Below are 13,610 nucleotides of genomic sequence, written 5' to 3'. Positions count from 1 at the left end.
TTTCATATTTTGTTCTGAGACTCTGGATCTCATTTAGACCTTCTGTTTTAACGTGGTTTCTCTGACCTGCTTTAGCAAGGGAGTGGGCCCAGCCTTGTTACTTCCAGGTAGAGGTAGAAACGAGCCTAAGTTTCTAACTTGGCCTCCGTCATTGATACTCAAGGTAGAGGACTCGTTTTTACTACCAGTCCCTTGGCTGCAGACAGCAGACTTTTCTTGGGGCTTTTTTACTTTTTTCTTTTTCTTTTTTGGTCTATGTCTGTTGGCATCTCTAGCACCAAGTTTGGGGTATATGAAGCAAAAAGAAAACCCAGAGAACTTACCACTATGCCAATCCTTGGCTCCAAGGTCTTCCCTTTCTCTACACCTTTCAGAGGTTTCTTATGTTTGTTTTATGTATAATGTTCAGGAGTTCTATTTAGCAGGAAGAATAGGGATAAGTACATCTATTCCATCTCATGGAAGTGGAAATTTCTTGGTTCATTTTTAAGAATATACAAAAGCTTAAATAATGGTGGAGGGAAACCTACACTTAAAGAGAAGGGACAAACCTAATCCTCACATTTGATGTCAGAGTCACAGAGTCACAAAGGCGTTTTGTAACCAAGAAGCCCAGAAGAACACAGACTCTTTCCTTTTACAAAGGAAGCTAAGGTGATTTAAACTACTGAGCTACATTCTCTAAGAGTTTGCTTCTCAAAGCGTGATCAGCATCCCCTAGGAGTTTGTTAGAAGTATGGAATCTTAGGCCCCAGACCTACTGAATCAGCCTGCATTTTAACTATATTTTCGGCCGGGCACGGTGGCTCACGCCTGTAATCCTAGCACTTTGGGAGGCCGAGGCGGATGGATTACTTGAGGTCAGAGTTTGAAACCAGCCTGGCCATCATGGTGAAACTCCGTCTCTACTAAAATTACAAAAATCAGCCAGGCGTGATGGTAGGCGCCTGTAATCCCAGCTACTTGGGAGGCTGAGGCAGAAGAATCGCTTGAACCCAGGAGGTGGAGGTTGCAGTGAGCCAAAATCACACCACTGCACTCCAGCTTGGGCAACAGAGTAAGACTCCATCTCAAAACAAACAAACAAACAAACAAACAAACAAACAATATTTCCAAGGGACTTGTATGCACATTAAAGTTTGAGAAGGTCGGTTATCAGTATCTTCTGTCTCTTGTTTGGCCTTCTACTAGTTCAATTTCATCTCAGTTCCTACTTCTGCCAATCTTATGTAAGTTCATAGATTAGGCAATTGGAATCTAAAGGAAGTATAAGGTAAAGCTTCATTCAATGACTGAGAAAATTTAGAACTGGAAACTAACAATCTTTGCAGTTACCTAATTTAAGCTCATTATTTTGCAAATTGAGGCATTGAAAGGTTAAATATCTGACACAAGGTCATACCACTATATAATGGCAAAGCTAAAAATTGCACCCCGTGTTCTTTCTTTGTAGGACAATGGTCCTTGGGTTTTCTTTCATCTATTTTTTGATAAAATTTTTTTAATTGAGAGGAAGTCTTGCTGTGTTGCCCAGGCTGGTCTCAAATTCCTGGGCTCAAGCAATCCTCCTGCCATGTCCTCTCAAAGTGCTGGGATTACAGGTGTGAGCCCCTGCACCCACCCTTCTTTCATCTAAATCTTCCTCCTTCCAAGCCTCACGTCTCCCTGAGACTGGAATTGAGGTTCATACAAAGGCATCTTTGAGTCAGGCTTTGACATTGTGTCTCTCCTACAGCTTTGTAGTTTCCTAATTGGTCTCTGGCTCTTCCTTCTCTTCTCCATTTTCTCTTGTGCATCCCTATCAAATATATCTCCCTAAAATGCAACCTTTGCTCTGTCACTCCCTTTCCCTCAAATATTTTAACAACTCTGTATTTCCCAAATCCTTACCTAGACCCTTAAGGCTATCTATCCATAACCTCATTCAACCCCCAAAACAAGACAGAGTTTTTCCCAGGCACTACTCAATATTCTCCTTATCATCAACCTTCACCTCCTTCTCTCCATTCTTAGAACAAAGCAGAATCTTCCCTGAAGAAAACGTGTCCCTCACTACCAATTTTTATGGAGATCTCATCTTTTCCAACTCCCTTTTTCTCAGCAGAGGGGACCAAATTACCTGGATCTTTGCTCCATGGTGGTACTTTGTACTATTTACATACCACCTTCCTATGGCTTCTCTTCACTTAAAACCTATATCTCTTAATCACCAATGTTGTCATGTCCTGGACCCACCTTTTCCTTCCTTGGTAACTTCATTGTTATTTTTTATCCTAAGTGACTTTTGCATCCATGTTAGCAATTCTTACACTTCACCATTCTGTTTTTTACCCTTTAGCCACTGTCTACATCCCATATAAGCCACCCACTGTGGCACTGCTCCACCTTCAAGATTGGTAGCTAACACAACACTTTTCTATTGAGTATAATCTCCCTTTACTCCCCCATATCTATTCTCCGTTCTCATTTGAACTTCAAATCACTCGTCTTTTCCCACTCTATTATAGTCCAGTCTAACTACCTTTTTTCTTTTTCTCTTTCTTTTCTTTTCTTTCTCTTTTATTTCTTTCTTTGCTTCCTTCCTTCTTCCCTCCCTCCTTCCCTCCCTCCCTCCCTTCCTTCCTTCCCTTCCTTCTCTCTTTCTCTCTTCTTCTGATTATTCCTGCCCTTTCATTTTTTCTCAAACCTGATACCTTGCCACCATCAGTTCTTCTGCTCCTGATCTTGAGCAGCAGAAGCACTAAAGAAAGTTACAGAACCACCTAGATCTGGCCCAGTACAGATTCATTCTGTTACGCTTTCAATGGGTTCGCATTGCTGCTCAGAAATACTTTTATTCCTGTCAACTTTTTGGCAAACTCAAAGTGGCTGCTTCAAACCTTTTCTAACCTCATAAAAACTTAGACCTACCTCATTCCCCATTACATGATCTCATCATATCATTCCAGTTGAGAAGATCAAGGGCATCACACATGAGATCCCTCACTGGCCCAGGTCTCAACCATAACATTCTACCACTGTACCTATCTACTCACCTTTCCTCTTTTTTCAAAAGAAATTTTCTCAACCTTGCACTGTCAGTTCAATCCCCTTCTACTTCCTAAGGCATTTTACTGCCTGTCTATCATTTTTACTCTCTGTCTACAGATCGTTCCATTCTGCTTTCAAGAATGCATAAGTCACAAACAAATGGAAATATATACCATGTTCCTGGACAGGAAAGCCTTAACAGTATGAAGTCAGTTTCCCTAAATTCAATGCAATAAATTCAGTCAAAATTAAAATCTCAATAAGATTTTTAATGAAACTTGATAAGGTGATTCTAAAATTCTTCCCTAAAAGAAAATGAACCAAAACATTTTTTGTGAAAGAACAAGGAAGGACTTGCCTTATCAAATACTTTTAAAACTATAAAATGATATTAATTTTAAAAGTATGGCATTAGTGCCAAAATCTACAAATAGATTAATAGAACAGGACCGAGCCCAGAAGGAGATCCACATATCTATGAGAATTTTGTATGCAATAGAGGAGGTATATCACATCACTGAGGGAACAATTGGTAAAATGGTATTGGGACAATTTAAAAAGCAAAGTTACATCCTTATTTTTAAACTGAGGGGCATTATAGCATAGTGGTTAAGAGAACAGACTTTGGAGCCACATAGCCATTCAAATAAATTCTGGCTACACCATTTACTAGCTGTATGACTTTGGTCTTATTAATTAATTATTTATACCTCTGTACCCTCATCTGTAAAATAAATATAATAATAATCTCAGTACTTTGGGAGGCGAAGGCGGGAGTATTGCTTGAGGCCAGGAGTTCGAGACCAGCCCGGCCAACACAGCGAGACCTTGTCTCTATGAAAAATAAATAAATAAATAAAAGCTAAAAAAAAAAGTGCCTACCTTACAGTATTATTAGTGTTAAATAACTTAATATGTATAAAGTACTTATAGCAGCACATAGTAAGTACTATATAAGTGGTAGTATTTTTTTTTTTTTTGCCTTATACCATGCACAAAAATAAAGTCCAAAAGGAAGAAATAAAGAAAATCCAGATAAAGAGCTAAATATAAAATCAAAGCTATAAAAGTATTAGGAAAAAACAGAGGAAAGCATTTTTTGAAATCATGGAGTGGAGAGGACCCACTCAGAAGCTGTACAGGAAACAAATAGATTCGGTTACATGAATTAATAAATAACACAAGATACCACAAAACATTTTAGGCCTGGTGCAGTGGCTCATGCATGTAATCCCAGTAGTTTGGGAGGCCGAGGTGGGAGGTTCACTTGAAGCCAGAAGTTTGAGACCAGCCTGGGCAACAAAGTTACACTCTGTCTCTGAAAACACACACACACACACACATTAAGTTTTGTGGGCTTTTTTGAAATAGAGTTTCACTCTGTCACCCAGGCTGGAGTGCAGTGGCATGATGATGGCTCACTGTAGCCTTGACCTCCTGGGCTCAAGAGATCCTCCCACCTCAGCCTCCCAAGTAGCTAAGACTACAAGCGCATGCCACTACACCCAGCTAATATTTTGTATGTTTGGTAGAGATGCGGCTTCGCCATGTCTCCTAGGCTAATCTCAACCTTCTGAGCTCAAGCAACTCACCCTCCTTGGCCTTCCAAAGTGCTGGGATTATAGGCATGAGCCACCACACCCAGGCAGATATGTATTTTATACATATATAATACAATATTATTTTATTGTTCATATTGTTCTAGCTTTGAAAAAGTCTGGCAGCTTCCCAGAAGGTTAAACATGGTTACCCTATGACCCAGAAATTTCACTGGTAGGTGTATACCCAAGAGAAATGAAAACATGTGTCCAAAGACTCATAACAAATGTTCATAGCAAAGTTATTCATATAGCCCAAAATGGAAACAACCCAAATGTCTGTTAGCCAATGAATGGGTAAACAAAATGTGATATTTCCATTCAATGGAGTATTATTTGGCCATTAAAAGGAATGAAGTACTGACACATGCTATAACATGGATAAACCTTGAAAACATGGTAAGTCAAAGATGTCAGTCACAAGGGCCCACATACTGCCTGGCCCCATTTATCTTGAATGCCCAGAAAAGGTCAATCTATAAGAGACAGAAATGAGAATAGTGGTTGCCCAGGGCTTAGTGGGGTAGGGGAGGAGGTTGAGAGGAAATGGAAGGACATTGGCTGGGGGCGGGGGGAATGTGGAGCCAATGGGCATGGACTTTCTTTTTGGAGGGATGAGAATATTCCATAATTGATTGTGGTGATGGTGGCAGAACTCTGTGAATACTGTGAATATACTAAAAACCACTGCATTGTGCACTTTAGGTAAACTCTGGTTTTTTTTTTTAATTGTATCCTAATAAAACTGATGCACATACTATTTACTTTGGGAATCTATGGAGAGCCTAAAAGGAGAGGCATTTGTGCTCCAGAATACCTACAATTCAGTTAGAGATCCACGTGACTGCCATATGTATTAAGATGTTAAGGACAGAGAAAACTGGTTTCAAATATGAGGCCCCAGAAACCATCAGAGCAAACACCTCAGTTTGCTGGCATTGATTTGTATTACATGTAGGCGTATTACATGTAGGCAAGTCCATGTGGCTTTGAGGTCAGTAGCTGTGTGGATGCATTTCTTTATTGAGGGTTAATGATTTTCATAAGCAATGCTGGGCATGAGTGCAACTAATGCAAATTAAAGTAAAACTCCAGTGTTCCCTAACTCATTGAATGACACCATCATTCTTCTGGTTGCCCAAGCCAGACATCTAGGAGTCATCCTCAGCACCTCCCTCACTCCCACTTCTAATCTATCACCAAGTACTATCAATTTGACCTCCCAAATGTCTCTCAAATTCACCTACTTCCTCCTTTCTTCCACCATCAATAACCTAATTCAAGTTATCACCTTTTATCTCAGCTACTTTAGTGATCTCAGGAAACTTTTAACAGGTCTCGCGTCTACTCTTGCTTCCTTCCTTCCTTTCTTTGCCCAGCAACCAAGGTGTTCTTCTTTTTTTTTTTTTTTTTTTTTTTTTTTTGAGATGGAGTCTCGCTCTGTCGCCAGGCTAGAGTGCAGTGGTGCGATCTCAGCTCACTGCAACCTCTGCCTCCCGGGTTCAAGCGATTCTCCTGCCTCAGCCTCCCGAGTAGCTGAGACTACAGGTGCGTACCACCACACCCAGCTAATTTTTGTATTTTTAGTAGAGATGGGGTTTCACCATGTTGGCCAGGATGGTCTCGATCTCTTGACCTTGTGATCCACCCACCTCGGCCTCCCAAAGTCCTGGGATTACAGGTGTGAGCCACCATGCCCAGCCAATCTTTTACATTTTTGAGTATGCATGACCTTTTGAAATCCTCTTTAGTAGTTTCCCATTGCTCTTAAAGACCAAAATCCCGAATGTGGTATACAAAGTCCTGATAACCTATCTGTCCTCATCTTGAACCATTCTTTCCCTCACATTCTGCACTGTCAGCCACACTTTACAAGACCACAAATTACCACCTTCCAGGCAAATATGATGGTCTCTTTTCCCTGGCCTTCATTATTGGCCACTGCCATTATTGCCACTGCCTCCTTATTGAAATTCTGTTTTCCTTTTTCCTTTATTTTCTCACCACTCCTCTGCATTCTTCTCCCTCTTACCACCCAACTATGAACATTTCCAATATTCTCTACTCTTTGCTACTCTGTATTCCGTACTCTGTCCTTTAAGTGAATTAATACACTTTAACTATTACCTGAGTTCCAGTCCATATCTGCAACAGCCTGCTTATCTCCAGAGTTACCTCAAGCCAACATGTTTAAAATAGAACTTATTATTGTCTTTACCCCTTATCCCCAGAAACATGTCCATTTTTTTCTTTCAATGATACCAGCATTCTTTCAGCCAAACTTAGAGCCATTTTCACTTGACCTGTCATTCCCCATATCAAATCAGTTACCAAGTTCTATTGATTCTTCCTTTAAATGATTCTTACTTCTGTCCATCTAAATTGTCACTATTTTAGTTCTGACCCTCATCACTTCATTCTTAGATCACACAACTCCCTTTATTTTATTTTAATTTATTTTTATTTTTATTATTATTATTTTTGAGACAGAATCTCACTCTGTCGCCCAGGCTGGAGTGCAGTGGTGCGATCTCGGCTCACTTCAAGCTCCACCTCCCAGGTTCACGCCATTCTCCTGCCTCAGTCTCCCGAGTAGCTGGGAATACAGGCGCCTGCTATCACGCCCGGCTAATTTTTTTGTATTTTTAGTAGAGACAGGGTCTCACCATGTTAGCCAGGATGGTCTTGATCTCCTGACCTCATGATCTGCCCATCTCGGCCTCCCAAAGTGCTGGGATTACAGGCACAAGCCACCACACCCTGCCTCTATTTTATTTTTTGAGACGGAGTTTGGAGTTTCGCTCTTGTTGCACAGGCTGGAGTGCACTGGCGTGATCTCAGCTCACCACAACCTCCGCCTCCTGGGTTCAAGCGATTCTTCTGCCTCAGCCTCCCGAGTAGCTGGGATTACAGGCATGCACCACCATGCCTGGCTAATTTTGTATTTTTAGTAGAGATGGGGTTTCTCCATGTTGGTCAGGCTGGTCTTGAACTCCTGACCTCAGGTGGTCCGCCCTCCTTGGCCTCCCAAAGGGCTGGGATTACAGGCGTGAGCCACCGCACCCGGCCACAACTCCCTTTAAACAAGTCTCCCTGTCTGTGTTTTCCCACATGGAGGTCTGTTCTAAACACCACTGGCATTTCTATCTTATTAAAACTACACTTGCATCATATCACTCTCTTTCTCAAAAAGTTTCAGTGCCTTCCCATTGCCATCAGGATAAATTTCAAAATCTGAAGCCTGTAATGCAAAAACCCTTAACACTCCAGCCCACAAGGTGTTAGCAAACGTTCCACATGCCCTGGATTAGACAAAGTTCTGTGGTTTCTTTACTGTAAAACTTCCTTAAACTTTCAGTGAACTAATGTGCATTATAATGCCCCAAAAGGGTGATATATAGAATGCGGCATTTCCAAAATGTATTTGACTAAAGAACTCTATTTTCATAGACCATCTGTTAACATTTCTCATGACACTAGTGTTCTGAGGAAGAACACTGAGGAAAGGCTTAGGAAGCCCCATCCTACATTTCCAGTCTTATTTCCCATTAACACCTCTACATAAATCATCTGCTTAGGCCAAACAACTCTTGGTCTTCCTAAGACATGCTTGTTCTCAAGTACAATCCAAGACTTCATTTATTCTGTTCTACCCACATGGAATGCCCTTCTCTTTCTCTGAATATCTATATTTTTCTTTTTAATTGAGATTTAGTTCATATATCATAAAACTCACATTAAGGTATACAGTTCAGCGAGTTATAGTATATTCACAAGATTGTGCAACCATCACCATTATCTAATTCTAGAACATTTTCATCATCCCCAAAAGAAACTCTATACCCATTAGCAGTCCTTCCCCATACCTCCCTTCACCAGCCCCTGGCAACCACAAATCTCCTTTCTGTCTCTATGGCTTTGCCTATTCTGGACATTTCATATAGTCTCTGTATATGTAGATCCTACTCATCTACCCTAAGATCATGTTTGTTTGTTTAAGCCTTTTTTTCATTCATAACATTAAAATCACAACACTCATACCCTGCATCAGACACTGTGCCAAGCTGTGGATATACAAAAGCAAATGTCATTTTACCTTCAAGGGACTCCTTGCCTAGTGGGGGAGACAGGCAGTACAGTGTTCAAAGTACTATTATGGTGCTGTGAACAAAGTACCAGAGGGGCAAAGAGGTTTGAGCAAGAAATTGTGGAGAGCCAGGGAAATCCTCACTGAGGAGGTGGCATCTGACTGGATTTGATTCATTTGTTCATTCATTCATTCAGCAAACATCTGTTGTGCCTCTCTTATGTGCCAGGCACAGTGCTGGACTCTAAAGAAACAAAAATGCACAAGAAAAATTCCCTGTACCTCAAGGAACTCAGTAGTCTGGAGGAGATAAATATATAGCATTTCAAAACAATATGATATAAGTTATATTCGAGGAATGGACAGCTCGCTGTGGAAACAGACAACTAACTCTGCTTGTGAATTTGAAGAAAAAGTATAAGTCTACGAACTGGACAAGGATGAGGGGTAGTGTTTCAAGCAGAGACTAGACCACCTCTGACTGGGATATCCTAGTGCTCATTTCTTTAACTGAATGAGAGCACCTAATGTTTGTGTCTCTTAATCACATACCTTGTGAAGGTGTGGATGCCTTGTGTCCCCAAAAGCATTGCGCAACCTTTAGGATAAAAGTTTTGTCTTTTGCCTCTTAGTGCCCTCATTATCACAGTGATTTATGTATAGAAATTTCTTTTTGGATCCAAATGAATGAAAGGATGGCAGCTGAAACAGCATTCTTGACACTCTCAAAAAGCTGCTGCCTAATGTGTCTCCTATCACATTTCTCCCTTCTGGGGCTTTAACATGAATGCTTTCTTTGTGTTCCATCTCCTATGCAAGAACCAAGAAAGTAGCTTCTTAGACTAATACTTTTCACTATTGCAAAGTATTGTGAAGAAGCAAATATAATCTTGTGATTAGTCATGTTAAAGACCACTGATAAAGCTAAGAAATGTATGCTGTGTTCATAGCTAGGTAGATATTGTTAACTCTGAAGACGAATATAATTTCTACTCCAAATATGGACTAATTCTGGTGACAGAAATTAAGAAATTCAATACAACTGCTTCTTGACAACCTTCTCCAAAAAGTAGAGGTAGGTATTAGGGAGATGATTGACTGAAGACAGAATCAAGGGAAGCCCCAAACAGTATACAGGTTTTTCTTCTGCTTCAGGGAGATTAGGAATCTTTCTAATTCTTTCCTTTAGTCAAAGAGGGCCTCGGTTTATGTTTCTTCATGAGATCTTGCTATGGAACATTCTACAGCTGACAAACCTTCAAAGTGCTCTCCCCCTACACTCTCCAGGAGCACAGACCTTCCTAAATGTCAGCAGAGCTCCCATTGTTTGTTTAGTAATAAAGGGACATGGCATGGATACAGGTAGTGCCACAATGAACTGTGACAGTAATAACTGCAAAATTTCTGTTCTTGGATTTCAGAAAGACTACCCAGAAATGGAGATTCTCTGGCTGATGGTCAAGTCCTGGAATACTGGAATACTTATGTTTAGCAGGAGCAAGTATGTATCTACTGAAAAGTGGTGTGGCCTGGCTTTGCGTTTCCTTGACCACCTTACCTCCTTCAAGGAAAGCTATGAAACTCAGGTGAGGAGGGAGAGGGCTAGGGCAGGTGACATGACCTAGGGGGCAAGAGGTTATGGCTGGGCTCTCCACAAGGACTCAACCCCATCTTCCTTGGCTAGGAAAGGATCTTGCTCATTGTTCCTCTCAGTGGTTCCACATAACCTCAAGAATTAGGAGACCATAAACAGTAATTCCTTAGAGCAAAAACCAAGAAGGACAGAGAACAGGGGGAAACTTAAGGATAGCAAATAGAATCTAATTAAGAGGAATGCCAAGAGTGAGCTCTGGAAAGATGCATCACTGTCAGTGCCAGTGCATGTGGGAAAGGACTGGCCTCTGCTCAAAGCAATAACTGTTGAAAAAGGCATTTTCTCCAGGAACTATTCTCAATTACAGAGTTCTGGGCCATTGGCTAACCAGGAGAGGTTTGGTGGAGAAAAAGCCTTGTTACCAAATAAAAGCAAAGGATATTTTATAGTTAAGTATCTTCTCCCTTATAATAGGGGATTCCTTTTCCTCAAGAGAGGACTGTATTTTCTCCCCAAATCTGAGATGCTTCAGATCTCCAAAGGTAACAGTTAGACTTTCATGCCTTCACCATGGGTCTGGGAAGCTTTCCCATGTTTCCTTTTCCCTTCAAGAAATCTATTTGTTGTTCTCTTTCCCAGCTGAATATGCTGTATAGTCAGCTTGTGGAAGCACTGAGTAACAACGAGGGCCCAGTTTTTCATGAACATGGCTACTGGAGCAAGTCAGATTAGGCAAGCTCACGGCCACATGAAGAAGATACGTTGTCCTGAGATGCTGACTGTTTAAATTTTTGCCAGAGTTTCTCTTGAGGTTTTGTTTCTGTTTCCTCAGACCCTGTTTTCATGTTGTTGAATAAACTTTCTAAAATAAAAGCATGTTGAATTTACCTTGGTGACCAGCTCATTTCTGGGGGACAAACGAATTTTCCAAAGTGCTAAGGATGATATTGAAACAGGCCATGTGAGAGCAAGATGGTTTATGCCCCATGTGAACAAAAGAGAATGTTCATCCCAGTTCAACACAGATCGCATTTTATTCCCAAAGTGCTCAAATTCCCAATCCCTGAAGATAACAAAGAATCCCAGACTCTTATTTGGAAGGACCTTAGTGGTCACCAAGGCCAGCATTTATCTGGTTCATGAAATCTCTCTGACATCCTTGAGAATCAGTTGCCCAGTTTCTAACAGAACTTATCCCAGGCCGGGCGTAGTGGCTCTTGCCTATAATTCTAGCACTTTGGGAGGCTGAGGTGGGCAGATCACTTGAGGCCAGGAGTTCAAGACCAGCCTGGCCAATACGGCAAAACTCCATCTCTACTAAAAATACAAAAAAAAAAAAAAAAATTAGCCAGGCATGGTGGCACCTGCCTTTAGTCCCAGCTACCTGGGAGTCTGAGGCAGGAGAATTGTTTGAATCCAGAAGGCAGAGGTTGCAGTGAGCTGAGATCAAGCCATTGTACTCCAGACTGGGTGACAGAGCAAGACTCCATCTCAGAAAAAAAAAAAAAAAGGAACTTATCCCATGACAGGGAACTCCTGAGACAGCTGAACCCACCTATTTTGCTCTCTAATGGGTAAAACGCCCCACCTCATACTAAACAGAAGTCTGTCTCCCTGTAACAAATCTGCTTCCTGTGTCACAGATGCCCCCTGGAGATGCTTCTGAAGACAGAAGCCAGGCTCATCTCTGTCCTCCAGGGTCTTTCTACTTCGGGGTAAACATCCTCAGACGCCTTAGTTGTTCCTCATGTGATCTGGTCACCTCACCTTCCAAAAGCCAAGCCCCATGTTCCAGTGAGGTCTGACCAATACAGTTGAGCAGCCTCTTTCTGGGTAGACTGGCATTAGTGTACCGTAAGATTACACTGCCTTTTCCCCCAGTTGATTTGTATTAACACTTTCAAACTTTTGATTTTGACATAGTTTCAGACTTAAGAAAAGTTGCAACCAAGCACAAAGAATTGACATACACCCTTTATCCAGCTTCCCTATTTATTTTTTACCACATTGCCTTCCTGTCACTCTCTCAGTTTCTTTCTGAACCAGTTGAGATTAATTTGCAGACATCCTGCCCCATTTCCCCTTAATGCCTCAGTGAGTATTTCATAAAAACAGGGATACTCTCCTACATAACCACAGTACAACCATCAAAATTAGGAAATTGACAATGATTCAATTCTACTGTCTAATCCACAGACCCCATTCAAATTTCACTGATTATCCTAGCAAAGTCCTTCCTAAGTTCAGGATTATAAGTTGTATTTGGTTGTCATGTCTCTGCCATCTCCTACAAACTGAAATGGTTCCGCAATCTCTCCTTATCTTTTATGACCTTGACATTTTTGAAGAGTACAGGCTAATTACTTTGTACCATGCACCTCAATTTAGGTGGTTCTGATGTTTCCTAATGATTAGCTTCAGTTTATGCGTTTTGGGGACGCATACCACAGAAAAATGATGTGTTCTCAGTGCGTCATACCAGCAAGCACACAATGTCAATTTGTCCTGTTACTAAAGTTAAGAAGGTGTCTGCCAGGTCTCTCCAATGTAAACTTAGTTGATAAATATTTTGTACTTAGTGGTTAATAATTAATTATGAGGTACTTGGTGGAAGATAGTTTGAGACTAAGTAAATACCACGTTCCTCATTAAACTTTCACCACTAGTTTTAGCATCCATTGGTGATTCTTGCCTGAACATTTGTACTGTGATGGTTGCTAAATGTTGATTTTTCTGCTTCCATCATTCCCTGTTCATTTATTAGTTGGCATTGGTAAGGCAGAGGTTTTTCTTCTCCCCCATTTATTCATGTTTTTAAAATGCATTTTAGTACAGACTAACGGATTCCTTTTTTATTAAATGGGTTATAAGCCATTATCATTATCTATTTTGCTGCCCAAGGCTGGGTCCTACCCCCATTTGACATGTCCCCATCATTGTTTCAGCACTTCCTTGTTTTGTGGCACAAAAAGATGCACCAGGGCTTATCTTGTACTTTCCCTGTGCCAGATCTGGAATCAGTCATTTCTCCAAGGAGCTGTGATGCCTTATAACAGAGTGGTAGTTAGTGGCCAAGATCTTGGTCCTAGAAGTGTACTCATTGTTACGGGGGTCACATTATTTCTAGGTCCTCTCAGTGGACAGAGCTGGGAAATAAACGTATGTGTGTGTACATACATATAGATGAATGTATACATATACATGCATAGATATAAAATCATGAGTTCGTACTGATAGCTCCATTTTCTTTTCTTTTTTTTTCAGACGTGGTCTTGCTCTGTTGTCCAGAGCACTATCTCGG

The 13,610-nt window shown here is 41.0% G+C and overlaps 1 protein-coding gene across 1 annotated transcript in view; it reads left to right on the top strand.

Moving 5' to 3' along the window:
* TEX11 (testis expressed 11) overlaps window positions 1-11,197 on the top strand; it is a 323,051-nt gene extending 311,854 nt beyond the window's left edge. Inside the window, exons 27-28 of the mRNA XM_030933980.1 lie at window positions 10,137-10,301; window positions 10,949-11,197. Of these exons, the coding sequence (XP_030789840.1) occupies window positions 10,137-10,301; window positions 10,949-11,041 (258 nt within the window). The 3' untranslated portion in view covers window positions 11,042-11,197. The remainder of the gene's footprint in view (window positions 1-10,136; window positions 10,302-10,948) is intronic.
* Window positions 11,198-13,610: the final 2,413 nt, after the last annotated feature.

Source organism: Rhinopithecus roxellana, chromosome 7, assembly GCF_007565055.1.
Source record: "Rhinopithecus roxellana isolate Shanxi Qingling chromosome 7, ASM756505v1, whole genome shotgun sequence".
NCBI lineage: Eukaryota > Metazoa > Chordata > Mammalia > Primates > Cercopithecidae > Rhinopithecus > Rhinopithecus roxellana.
Note: the sequence above shows the minus strand (reverse complement) of the source record. Positions and strands in the feature narration are given on the sequence as shown.